The 10,493-nt window shown below is 54.1% G+C and overlaps 1 protein-coding gene across 1 annotated transcript in view; it reads right to left on the bottom strand.

The window, feature by feature from the left end:
• Window positions 1-10,493, bottom strand: part of Laptm5 (lysosomal protein transmembrane 5) — an 18,121-nt gene continuing 7,628 nt past the window's right edge. The window contains exons 2-8 of the mRNA XM_055611510.1: window positions 7,408-7,501; window positions 6,945-7,021; window positions 4,904-5,029; window positions 4,033-4,155; window positions 2,930-3,025; window positions 1,941-2,033; window positions 1-1,259 (exon numbers count right to left, since the gene is read on the bottom strand). Of these exons, the coding sequence (XP_055467485.1) occupies window positions 1,170-1,259; window positions 1,941-2,033; window positions 2,930-3,025; window positions 4,033-4,155; window positions 4,904-5,029; window positions 6,945-7,021; window positions 7,408-7,501 (699 nt within the window). The 3' untranslated portion in view covers window positions 1-1,169. The remainder of the gene's footprint in view (window positions 1,260-1,940; window positions 2,034-2,929; window positions 3,026-4,032; window positions 4,156-4,903; window positions 5,030-6,944; window positions 7,022-7,407; window positions 7,502-10,493) is intronic.

Genomic DNA, 10,493 nt, shown 5'->3' with positions numbered 1-10,493 from the left:
AAAGCTTGCAGCTGCTTTATTGGTCCCTCTTCCAAGTCACACACAAGCAATGACACAGGTGCAATAGGAACCTCTCTCAGCCCCCTCAACCCTGCAGCCCGTCTACACCACAGGCAGCGTGTAGATCTCTGGCATTAGGATTAATCCCCAGCAGTCCCTAGCGATGGCAAAACCAGCAGAGGGGCATGGGCCAATCCTCCTCACTGCCACCGTGGAACACAAGCCTCTGGCTGGCTCTTCATACCCCGTGGGCTGGCCTGACCCAACCGGGCATCCATAGTGATAGACATCGTGACAACCAGACCCTAAATCTGCCCATGTCCCTTGCAGGGAACCTCACCACTGTGTGGCCATAGGGAACACAGGGTCAGAACTTGACTGAAGGTGAACATAGCTTACCATCAGAGCAGTGGTTCATGGGAAGGTACTGTTTAAAACAAAAGCAGCCTTTTCCCCATGCCTAGCAGGACTGACAGGGCGGCTGAGGGGAGTGTTTGTCAGACTCCTCAGCTTGCAGCTGCTAGAGAAACTCGAGCAGATGCTGGTCACCCACTGGGTGCATTGAGGTGAATGGTGGGAAGAACTCCATTTTTTCCCCTTCTGTTTGACACCATGGTTTTTATTTTTTATTCGATTTTTATCACAATTCCTAAAGACAGCAGTTGACTGAGTTGCTATTTCTTGAAGCAACCTATTTGAAGGGATAGGTTCACATGTATACTTTTGGGGTATGGGGGTGACAAGTGGGCACCACGATCATGAGCCACCCCCTAACCTGGGGGGTGGGTATAAACTGACCCCAGGAACTGCTGTTTGACCAGATCCTTTTCCCGTTGTCCCTGTGGTATGGGCTGCCCGGCTAAACAGATCAAGCTGGTAGCCGCTAACCAAACTCCACCTAATTTGCCATGACTGTGCCCCAAACAAGTGTTGTCGCTGATGGAGATAAGATGAGCTGCTAGGCTGGGTAGTCTGAGACTCAAAGGGTTATTTAGCCCAGGGGTGACTTCAGCTATGAGTGAGGGGTCCCCAGGAGGAGAGGACAGTGAGGGGGTGCACGAGCAGATTGTCCCATAGTAGGCCACAGTGAAGTAAAGGCCACCAAAGTGAAGAAGCAGGAGGAGGAAGCTCCAACTCGCCCAGCCCAAGGGCTGAGGCCTGGTGTGGGGTCACACTTCTGAGTATGGAGGTGGTGCAGGGTCCCCCTCTGGAGTCTTAGTGGGCATAGACAAGGCTTCCTCATAGGATGGCAGAGCCACCTGGGAGAGACAGAAAAGACAGATGAGCACCATCAAGAAGGATGTCAGTCTAACCTGGGGTACAAGGACCCTCCCCCCACATCCATCAAAATGATGATGACAGTGTCTTGCATGCTTGTGAGACCTGGTCATGCTTCTGTTCCCACAAAGGAGGCACCTGCCTCTGCCCATTGACCTCAATGTCCAGGGCTTTGATAAACATTCTCAGTCCAAAAGCTCTCAAAAGAACTGGCTCTCATCTCTCCCATCCAGGATGGATTGGTGGATGAAGATGGATGGATGGATGGATGGATGGATGGATGGATGGATGGATGGATGGAGATGAATGGGTGGGGATGGACGGGTGGATGGATGGATGGATGGATGAATGAATGGGTGGAGATGGATGGGTGGGTGAATGGATGGATTGATAGATGAAGATGATGGATGGATGGATGGATGGATGGATGGATGGATGGATGGATGGAGATGAATGGGTGGAGATGGATGGGTGGGTGGATGGATGGATGGATGGATGGATGAAGATGATGGATGGATGGATGGATGGATGGATGGATGGATGGATGGATGGTCCAACAATCTTCTCTCAAGTGCTGAGGCCCCGAGAGGAAAAAGAACTGGCCCTCAAGTGTCACATCAAGAGAGTGGTAGGCCTGGTATTTGACCCTCCATTAGTCTCACCTTGAGGAACACCTTGGAGCTGCTGTTCTCTACGGCTGAATTCATGTACTTCATGAATCTGTAGCATGTCCACACGCACTTGAACATGTAGACCTGAAGAAGAGCCCGTTTAGGCTGTGCTCTGCCCACCCTCCTGCTCTCTCCTGAGAGGCTCTGGCTAGATGTCAGATGCCTCCAGGGAGTGACCACTCACTCATCCCAGAATTCAGCATTCAACAGCAGCTCAGACCTCACACACACACATACATTCTGGCTTTGCACTTCCTCACATACCAGCCTGGCATGCTCCAGAGACTACCCTTCCTGCCCACAGCCACCATGCAGCAAGGGCTCTTCAGGCTTCTCATCTTGCTTCCAGCCTCCCTGAACACCATCAGACATACCCTACTCAGCCATCCTGAATGACAGGGAACTCATTGTCTAAAGGACCCCACCCATCTTGAGATGGCTCAACGGTGAGAAAGTCCTTTTCAAAAGCGCCTCTGAGCTGAGCACGAGGGTACATGACTTGTGATCCTGGCACTTGCGAAGTGGAGGCAGGAGGAGCAGGAGATCAAGTCAGCCTGGGCTATGTGGTGAGCTCAAGGCCAACCTAGGCTACAGACTGTGTCTCAAAAACAAAACAAAAGCCCCTGATCATGTAGTTGCTTTTTTTTTTCTCTCTCTCTCTAAGATTACAGAACAGTGTGGATATCCTCAACCCACAGGGCTGAAGTCTAACCCCGGACAGCACACTGGGCCATTGCCAGAAAGACCTATATGCTGGGCCCAGGCATCTGAGTATACATGGCGTCACAGGCACACAAGAATGCCCCCAAGGTGACAGGCCAAGCCAGAAGAGCTGAGGCAGGAAAGCTAGGGAGAGCTTGGAAGCAGGAGGGGACCGCAAGCACCCCTCAACCTGCCTCCTCACAGTCCATTATGGGGGAACCTGAGCCACAGACAGCATTAACCAGGCTCACAGAACCGTGGGCTGCAGGACCACTCACCTTCAGGATGAGCACAGTGATGAAGGCCACTGAGAAGATGATCATCATGTTGACGAACTGGCTGTGCGGCATGCTTTCCTGGCTCGGGAGGTAATTCTGCAATGATACAGGACCACATCACCACCTTGGCCCTGGGGGCCCTGGTCCTCCCACCAGGCAGGGTCACACACACACACTCTCCCTTGGCAACTCCCAACTCAGGAGCCCCAACCACGGCATCTCATTAGCTGGTTTTAGCTGCTAGGAGCCACCTAGTCCTCTAACACCTGGCAGGTCACACCCGACACCAGGGCAGCTCTAGCTGGGACTGACTTGCTTGACACCAGATCTGCGATGTACCACCTCCGGGCAAGGAAAAGATATGCCCATGCATTCTGTCTGCCTGTCTTTTTGTTGAAACAGTCTTGCTCTGTAGCCCAGACTGGACTCAGATTCACAGCAATCCTCCTGCCTCAGCCTTCCAAATGCTACGATGGCCACCGAGCACCACCACACACACACCCTTTGATCCTCCTTCTTCTGAAATAGGAAGCACTGGCCCCTTCCCTGGAGAATGGGCAGGACTCGTTCAGGGACAGATGTGAGCTTTCAGGAGCAGCCAGCCAGATGTCATGCTCTGAGGATGCTCAGGCCACCCTGCTGAAGGTCGCCACCAAGAGAAAGTGGGTAAGCCACCAATTCTGCTGCGAGGAGCCCTGGGGGAGCAGATCACTCGCCTCCTGCCTAGCTGCCATGCTGAACCAGCAACTGAGCCACCTAGCAAGCCACCCCAAAGTACATGGTCCTCACAACTGTGGCATACTGTTGTCATTTTAAGCCACTGTGTTTGGGGGACAGTGAGTTAGACAGCAGTAAATACTTAGTGTCATTCCTACAACAGTTCCCAGGGCAGGATGCTATGCGGCTCATCACGGCCAGGGCCTCCTTTTGTCCTAGAAGCTTGTCTCTGAAAGTTGCTGTCCCAGTATATCACTCACACATTAGTCTTCCTTCCAGGAAACCCAGCCTCCAACCCATAAGTCCCTCCCACCATCCCACATCGGAGGACACCTTGCCCCAGGCCACACAGCCAGGATGTGGCCTGGTCCTCCACCGAGACTCACCATGTGGTTCATGGACTTGAAGTTAAGGTAGCTGGGAACTTCCATGTAGGAGCTGCACAGGGTCATGATGCTCAAACAGAAGTCCAGAAGCTGCAGTGTCATGAAGGGGACCTTAGAGCGACCCTAAGGAGGACCAACAGGAAGCATGAAGACCCCTGAGCAGGGCACAGAGTGGCTCTCCCTTGAGAGCCTCTCCACCCAAGCTACCAGCCATCCCTTCGTTGACTGTGCTTAAAGAAAAGGTCACATGATGTTCTCATCAGTGTGTCAGTGGAGCTGGGACCACAACAGGGTTCTTCTAACTCCCCAGCCCTTCTCCCACTTTCCAGCAGCCCAGCCCTTCCAGGACCAGAACTGGGGACTGTGAATGGCAACTCTGACAAAGCTGGGTGTTCCGTGACCGGCTAAGGCCACCAGACTTTTCCTCAGTGGATAGTCTTTGTCCCTTGGTCTTGACCAACCCAGCCATCTCCCTTTGTTTCCAAAGGAGAAATTGACCGATGCTGAGACCTTAAAAGGCATTGCACCCTTCTCTCTGGGTGACCCATGCATGGCCATTGTAAACAGCCATCTCAGCAGGCTCTAAGGCCTGGGGACAAACTGTCATCTAGGTTGAGGCTGCTGACCCTGTGGTCAGCACACCAGGCTCCATCCCCACGCCACCCTCATTTGGCCCTAAGGACCAAGAGGAAGTATGAAGATCCCCAAGCCGGGCGCAGGGCGGTCCAGAGGTACACTGACAGACAGTACAGAAGAAGGAGGCTGGGGTTGTTTTTCAGGGATCAGAGGGCCTTGCCGAAGGATATCAAGGAGGAAAAGGACCCTGTCCTGGACAGCCTGCCCAGGTCAGGCCATGCACATAGGTACTCACGGGCCGGGGCTGGGCAAGCTTCAGGTAGGCCGGTAACTCGATGTAGAAGCCCAGCAGTGTGAGAAGGCACAGCAGGAAGTCCATGATTTGAAGGGACAGGAAGGGCACCAGGTACTTCTCTCTGTTCTACAAGGAAGGTCTGCCTTGTCAGGGGGTCCCTGACATGCCAACGCCCCAGAGTGCCCCCCCACCATGCGCCCATGCATCCTGTTCCCACCCTGTCACCGATGCTGCCAACTCAGTGACTAGGGCCTGCCTGCATCTTCCTTCCCGTGAGCGACACTCTGGGGACCAGGAGAGGGACATCTTGATGTCTGAGAAGACACCAGGGAATGGGCTCCATATACAGGGGCTCTGTTGTGATTTGTTTGTCTGTCTGTCTGTCTGTCCTTTGGGTTTTTGGGGGGTTTTTTTGAGACAGGATCTTGTGTATTCTAGGCTGGCTCCAAACTCCCTAGGAGGCCAGGGATGATCCGAAACTCCTAAGCCACCTGCCTCCACCGCCAGAGTGCTTCACTCACGGGTGTGCTCTGCCATGCTGCCTTTGCATGATGCCTAGAATCGCACCTTGTATATGCTGGGCAAGGACTCCACCAACTGAGCCCAGGAATGGAAATGAAGGGCTTTGGTCACAGGCCACTAGGGGTGCCCTCTGGACTTACCCGTGACCCCTGTTCTCCTCTCTCTCCTTCCTAGCTACCATGAAGTGAGCAGCTCTGCCAGCCATATGCCACTCCCTCCCCACTGCGATGTTCTGCCTCATCTCACACCCAGAGAAAGACAGCCAGCACACTGTGGGCTGGAAACATGAGCCAAAACGAACCTCACTTCTACATGACTCTCTTGGGTATTTTTGTACCAGCAATGAAAGCTGGATGACAGGCTCTGGGGTAGAACCTGATTCATTTCTTTCTCAAGGACCCACAAGGTAGGGCACGGTGCCCACTCCACAGAGAAGGGAGACAGAGAGGACATCCCTGAAGGGGACACCCAACTAGATCCAGAATTTTTTAGGTAAGGGGACTGGGCACGGGGCCAGAGGCAGAGGCACAGCCAGTAAAGGCTCAAGGAGAGGAGCCTGTCCTTGTTAGCAGCCGTCTTTTTCCAGGTGGTCAAAGCCAGATGTGACAGGCCGTGGGAAGAGGTCCCTGGAGGTCAATCAGTCTCTCTCCCTCCGTGGGAGCCCAGCAACCATGCACATATGCCACAGAAGTCACAGAAAAGATGGGGTCCTGGCGTGTCTCATGGCTACCTAAGCCACTCAAGAGGTGACTCAGGGTGTCTGTCTGAGTCTTCAGGACCCCTGCTCTGCCTTTTAGCTGGGCACTGTGAGTCTGTACAGCAGCCCCACAGCTACGCCACACACTGAGGACACACCTTGGAGATGAGGTTCCCGGATACTGCCAAGGTGACCAGGGACTAAGACACTCCAGGTCAGCATTAAGCCACTACCCCTCTGCCTAACCAACATCCCTGCCATCTGCAGGGCGGGGCTCTCTCCAGGTGGCCAAGTGACCAGGTCAACTTCCTACCTCCCTGGAGGCCATGGGGCAAATGGCTCCTCTTTTGAGCCTCAGCATGACTCAATCTCCCCCATATTTCCCCCAAGACACCCCAACTCTCTCTAGGTCTGTCTGCGTTCCCTAGTACAAGCACACATTCCCAGGATTTCATGAGCAAGTGTCTCTGCTCATGTGGGGGCAGGGCAGGGGGAAGACCCTTGTCCCTGAGAGCAATCCCAGTACTGTGGCTCCCCTTAAGCCCCATACTACTGTCCCCCTTTCTCCTTTATCTCGACACTCCCAGCCCTACCCATAGTCTAAAGAACTCAGGTCTCCTGTGAGTGCCCTGCCACCCTTGAGCACCCCCTAGCCAGCCCAGCCCTTAGAAAGTCTCATCCTGAAAGTGACTGGAGCTGACAGACTATGGCGCCCCGTAGGGAACAGCATCTCTTCCAAACAAACACGTGAATATCTATGGGGTGCTCAAAACAGCAAGAAGGCTTCAGCTCCTGTCCCCTCCATCCCTGCCCAGGCCTCACCTTGACCACACCAAACAGCAGGCTGACACTGATGGCGAAGAGGACTCCAATGAGCAGGAAGCTGGAGAGCAGGTCGGCTGCAAGGCAGAGCAGAGACCGAGGCAAAGCCTGAGTGGATCCCGGGGACCAGGCTCTGGAAGCTGCTAGCGTGGGGCTGGGAGTGTTAACAGTGAGGCCTGAGACCAGACCAGGGCAGTCTAAGGCTGACCCTCCCCACTCAGGTGAGAGCTGTGACTGTGTGATGTGGCTATTATAGCAGGAACTTCAGTCTGAAACCTCAGAGCCTGAGCAAGCCCGTGGTACAAGCAGGGGAGGGCCTCATTTGCTTGTGAAATACGGCACAGTCCTGAAGAGTCAGGGATGCACAGCAGTCCAGCGAAGATAGCAGGACCACAGACCCCAGTCTTCGTGCCCTAACCAAGCACTGCCCACGGATCCCCTCCAGCACCGTCCCCAGACGTACCAATCCTGAGGTATGGCATCTTGGAGAACCTGCAGGAGGCTTTACCGCGGGCCACTTCTACCATGTGCTCAATGAACAGCAGGACACTCATGACCTGGAAGAGAAAAGGGCACCAGTGAGGGGTGCCACCATTCAAACAGGGTGCTCTAAAGGGGTTGGCGTGATAGTTTGCGTAGTTGTTGGGCATCCTGGGTAAATATATGATGCTCATCCTGGCCCATTCTCTTCCCTGCTGTGTGACTGTGGACAACTGGCCTGACTTGTCCATGCTTCAGTTTCCTCATCTGTAAGTAGGGTTCATACAGAAGCTACCTCAGGTAGCCCCCGGTATCTAAGGAGGCACAGAGGAGCCTCAGAGGGACACCCTGCTTCCAGGAGGCATTGCCTCTCACTGCTGAAGATCAGGTACCCCGACTGCAAACCTTCTCTGCACCCCCAGACCAGAACAGGTCCTGGCTGACATAGGACCTTGGTCATCACACCCAACCATCAGGGAGCTTCAAGTCCATGAGCCATCGGCAGAGGTCTAGAAGACATTACAGAGCCCCAGGCCCTGAGTGAGCAGTTGCCAGTCACCACAGGCCCAGGGTCTGTGCTCTCCCAGCTATAAAAGAGCTGAGACACTGGCTTCCTAGGGCTTTGGGAGCCAGACAGAATGACTGACAGTGCAGATAAGAAATGTCCATCTGCACAACTAGGCACAGGTGTGACCTGGGCTGCCAGCTCCATGGGGTGGCCTGGGTCACGTTTGCTGATGTGGTTTGTTACATTTGGAGAATGAATGAATGAATGAATGAATGAATGAATGAATGAATGAGTGAAGCCTGTCCCTTGTCCATGCATGAGAGAGATGGGGAGATTCTAATAGGCCTACATATTGGGTGCCCCAGCTCCCAAAGCTGTAGCTGGAAGGGCTCTCAGGGACCACATTTTATTCCACAATGCCCACCTCCCCCATCCCCACCAGACTCCTAAGCCTGGCCCTGTACTCTGAGGATCTTTTGCTGCCATTCACATCCCAGCAACAACCCTTGCAAGTAGCCAGTGACCTGGGAAGTGGCAAGAAAGGACCAGGACAAGGTCGGCCTTCATAGTTTTGCCCCTTCCATAGGCCAGGAGAGTGAGGGTCGGGGTCCTGGCTTGCCCCAGCAGCCCTGTTCCCTGGAAATTTAAACCAGACTTTGGTTTTCACCCACCAGCTGCTCCCTGTGTCTCTGACCTCCTGGCCCTGCTGGGGCTACTCCTGTACTCTCCTTTAGGGGACCCTCAAGAAGGTCGGCCGGGGGCCCTCCCTGACCCCAGCAGCAGGACTGAACAGTGTTCACTAGGCCCAAAGTGTTTCCCCTACTGGAAAACTGTTACCTTGTCTCTCTACCCAGGGTGTTGCTGAGGGGCTGGGAGAGGGCTGTGTCTATCCTCATTTGCCCTATGAGAACCTGGGGCCCAGAGAGGTCAGATACAAGCCCAAGGTCCCAAGGCAACCTAGAAGTCAGCTCTGCCCCCAGGCCCAACATCTTGTGCTCCCCAAGAGAGGGAATGGCAGCTCCTGACAGTACTGGCCCCACTGTGTGCTCAGACCTGAACACAAGTTTGGCTACAATTGCCAACAGCCCAGCAAACAGAGCAGAATGAACTTGTTTTACCGCCCAGACAATGGGGACGGAGAGGGGAGAGCTGGATGGGTTGAACCACCGCACAGCACAATTGGGTAGAACCCCATGCCTCTGTCCCCAACACCAGAACTCTTCTCAGAGCTAGTGGCCCTGTTTCACAGCCACCTGCCTCCTCCCTGGTAACTATCCAGAGGCCCTGGCTCCCGGAGCTGCAGACTGTGAAGACCCGCAGACTTCCTTCCTGTCTGCATCACCTGGCCTCGCCCTGGCCCCTCCCACGCCTCAGTTTTCACCGTGTGAAGGGGCTCTCTTCCATGAGCACCTGCGGCCGCTGGCACTGTTGAGCATGAGAGGGCCACGGAGCAGAATTTCTGCACAGAGCAGGACCCCATATCAATAGCTTTCCAGCTGCTCAGCCCATCAGAGGACACTGCTCAGCCACGGCCAAGTACATGCCTCAGTGATCATCCCAGGTCCAGAGAAGCAATCAGCTCTTTCAATGCAGCCATGAGAGGACTTCGGACAGCAAGGGGGATTTCCGAGCCGAGCCTCCCCTCTCGCTGACCCTGAGCTACACCTGGCTGCAGCTTTAGAACTCTCCTAGGCTGCGGGAGACTGGCTGGCAATGTCCTGGTGTCCCCGAACTGTCTTTCTCTCCACAGTGCGTACAGATGTCATTGAGCCTGCTGTCCCCAACTCAGCATCCTGTCTCCAAATGGTGACATTTTGTGGCTAGGAACTCTGCACCCCGAGCGACATTTTGAGGCTACAAGCTCTGCACCCTGAGTTAGCTGAAGACCTCTCTAGGCTTTGAGATGAAGACAAACACCTCCTCTAAGGTTGCTGCAAGGTCATGGGGCACACGGGGCACAGAACAGGTGTGTAGCTTGAACAGGACTGGGCACAAACAGAAAAGGCATGGGAGGGAGAAGCTGGGCCACTGGCTGGAGATGGGTGTGATGATGTGGGAAGGAGGTGTCTGGCTGACAGGGACAGCCATGCTGATGGAAAGGGGTTGCACCATTTTCCTGAAGTCACCCTGGCACAGGTGATGGTGACTGTGGCAGGATTGGTGTTGCAGGAAACACCAGTGGCATGCCAGGATCCCGTGGTCACGGTGGTGAAAATACTGCCAGTGACATGTGTGAGAAATGTCAGGGGCAACGTTCAGATGCGATGATGATAAGCTGAGAGCGATCATAGTGGGGGGAATGTGGACATCAGACCCTTTACTATGGGTTCAAATAAGGCAGGACATAAAGGGGAAAGTATGGGGACCCCAGAAGGAGAGGAGTCCTTTGCTTCGGGTCTTCCTGAAGTCTTTCACCAGATGAGGATCGAGAGTTCCCAAATAGTGGGGCTGGAGAGATGGCTCTGTGATTAAGGGCACAGTTCCCAGCATCCACGTCCACACATACCCATACACATAATAATAATAATAATAATAATAATAATAATAATAATAATAATAAT

The sequence above is a fragment of the Psammomys obesus genome, unplaced genomic scaffold, assembly GCF_907164565.1.
Source record: "Psammomys obesus unplaced genomic scaffold, mPsaObe1.curated_primary_1811, whole genome shotgun sequence".
NCBI lineage: Eukaryota > Metazoa > Chordata > Mammalia > Rodentia > Muridae > Psammomys > Psammomys obesus.
Note: the sequence above shows the minus strand (reverse complement) of the source record. Positions and strands in the feature narration are given on the sequence as shown.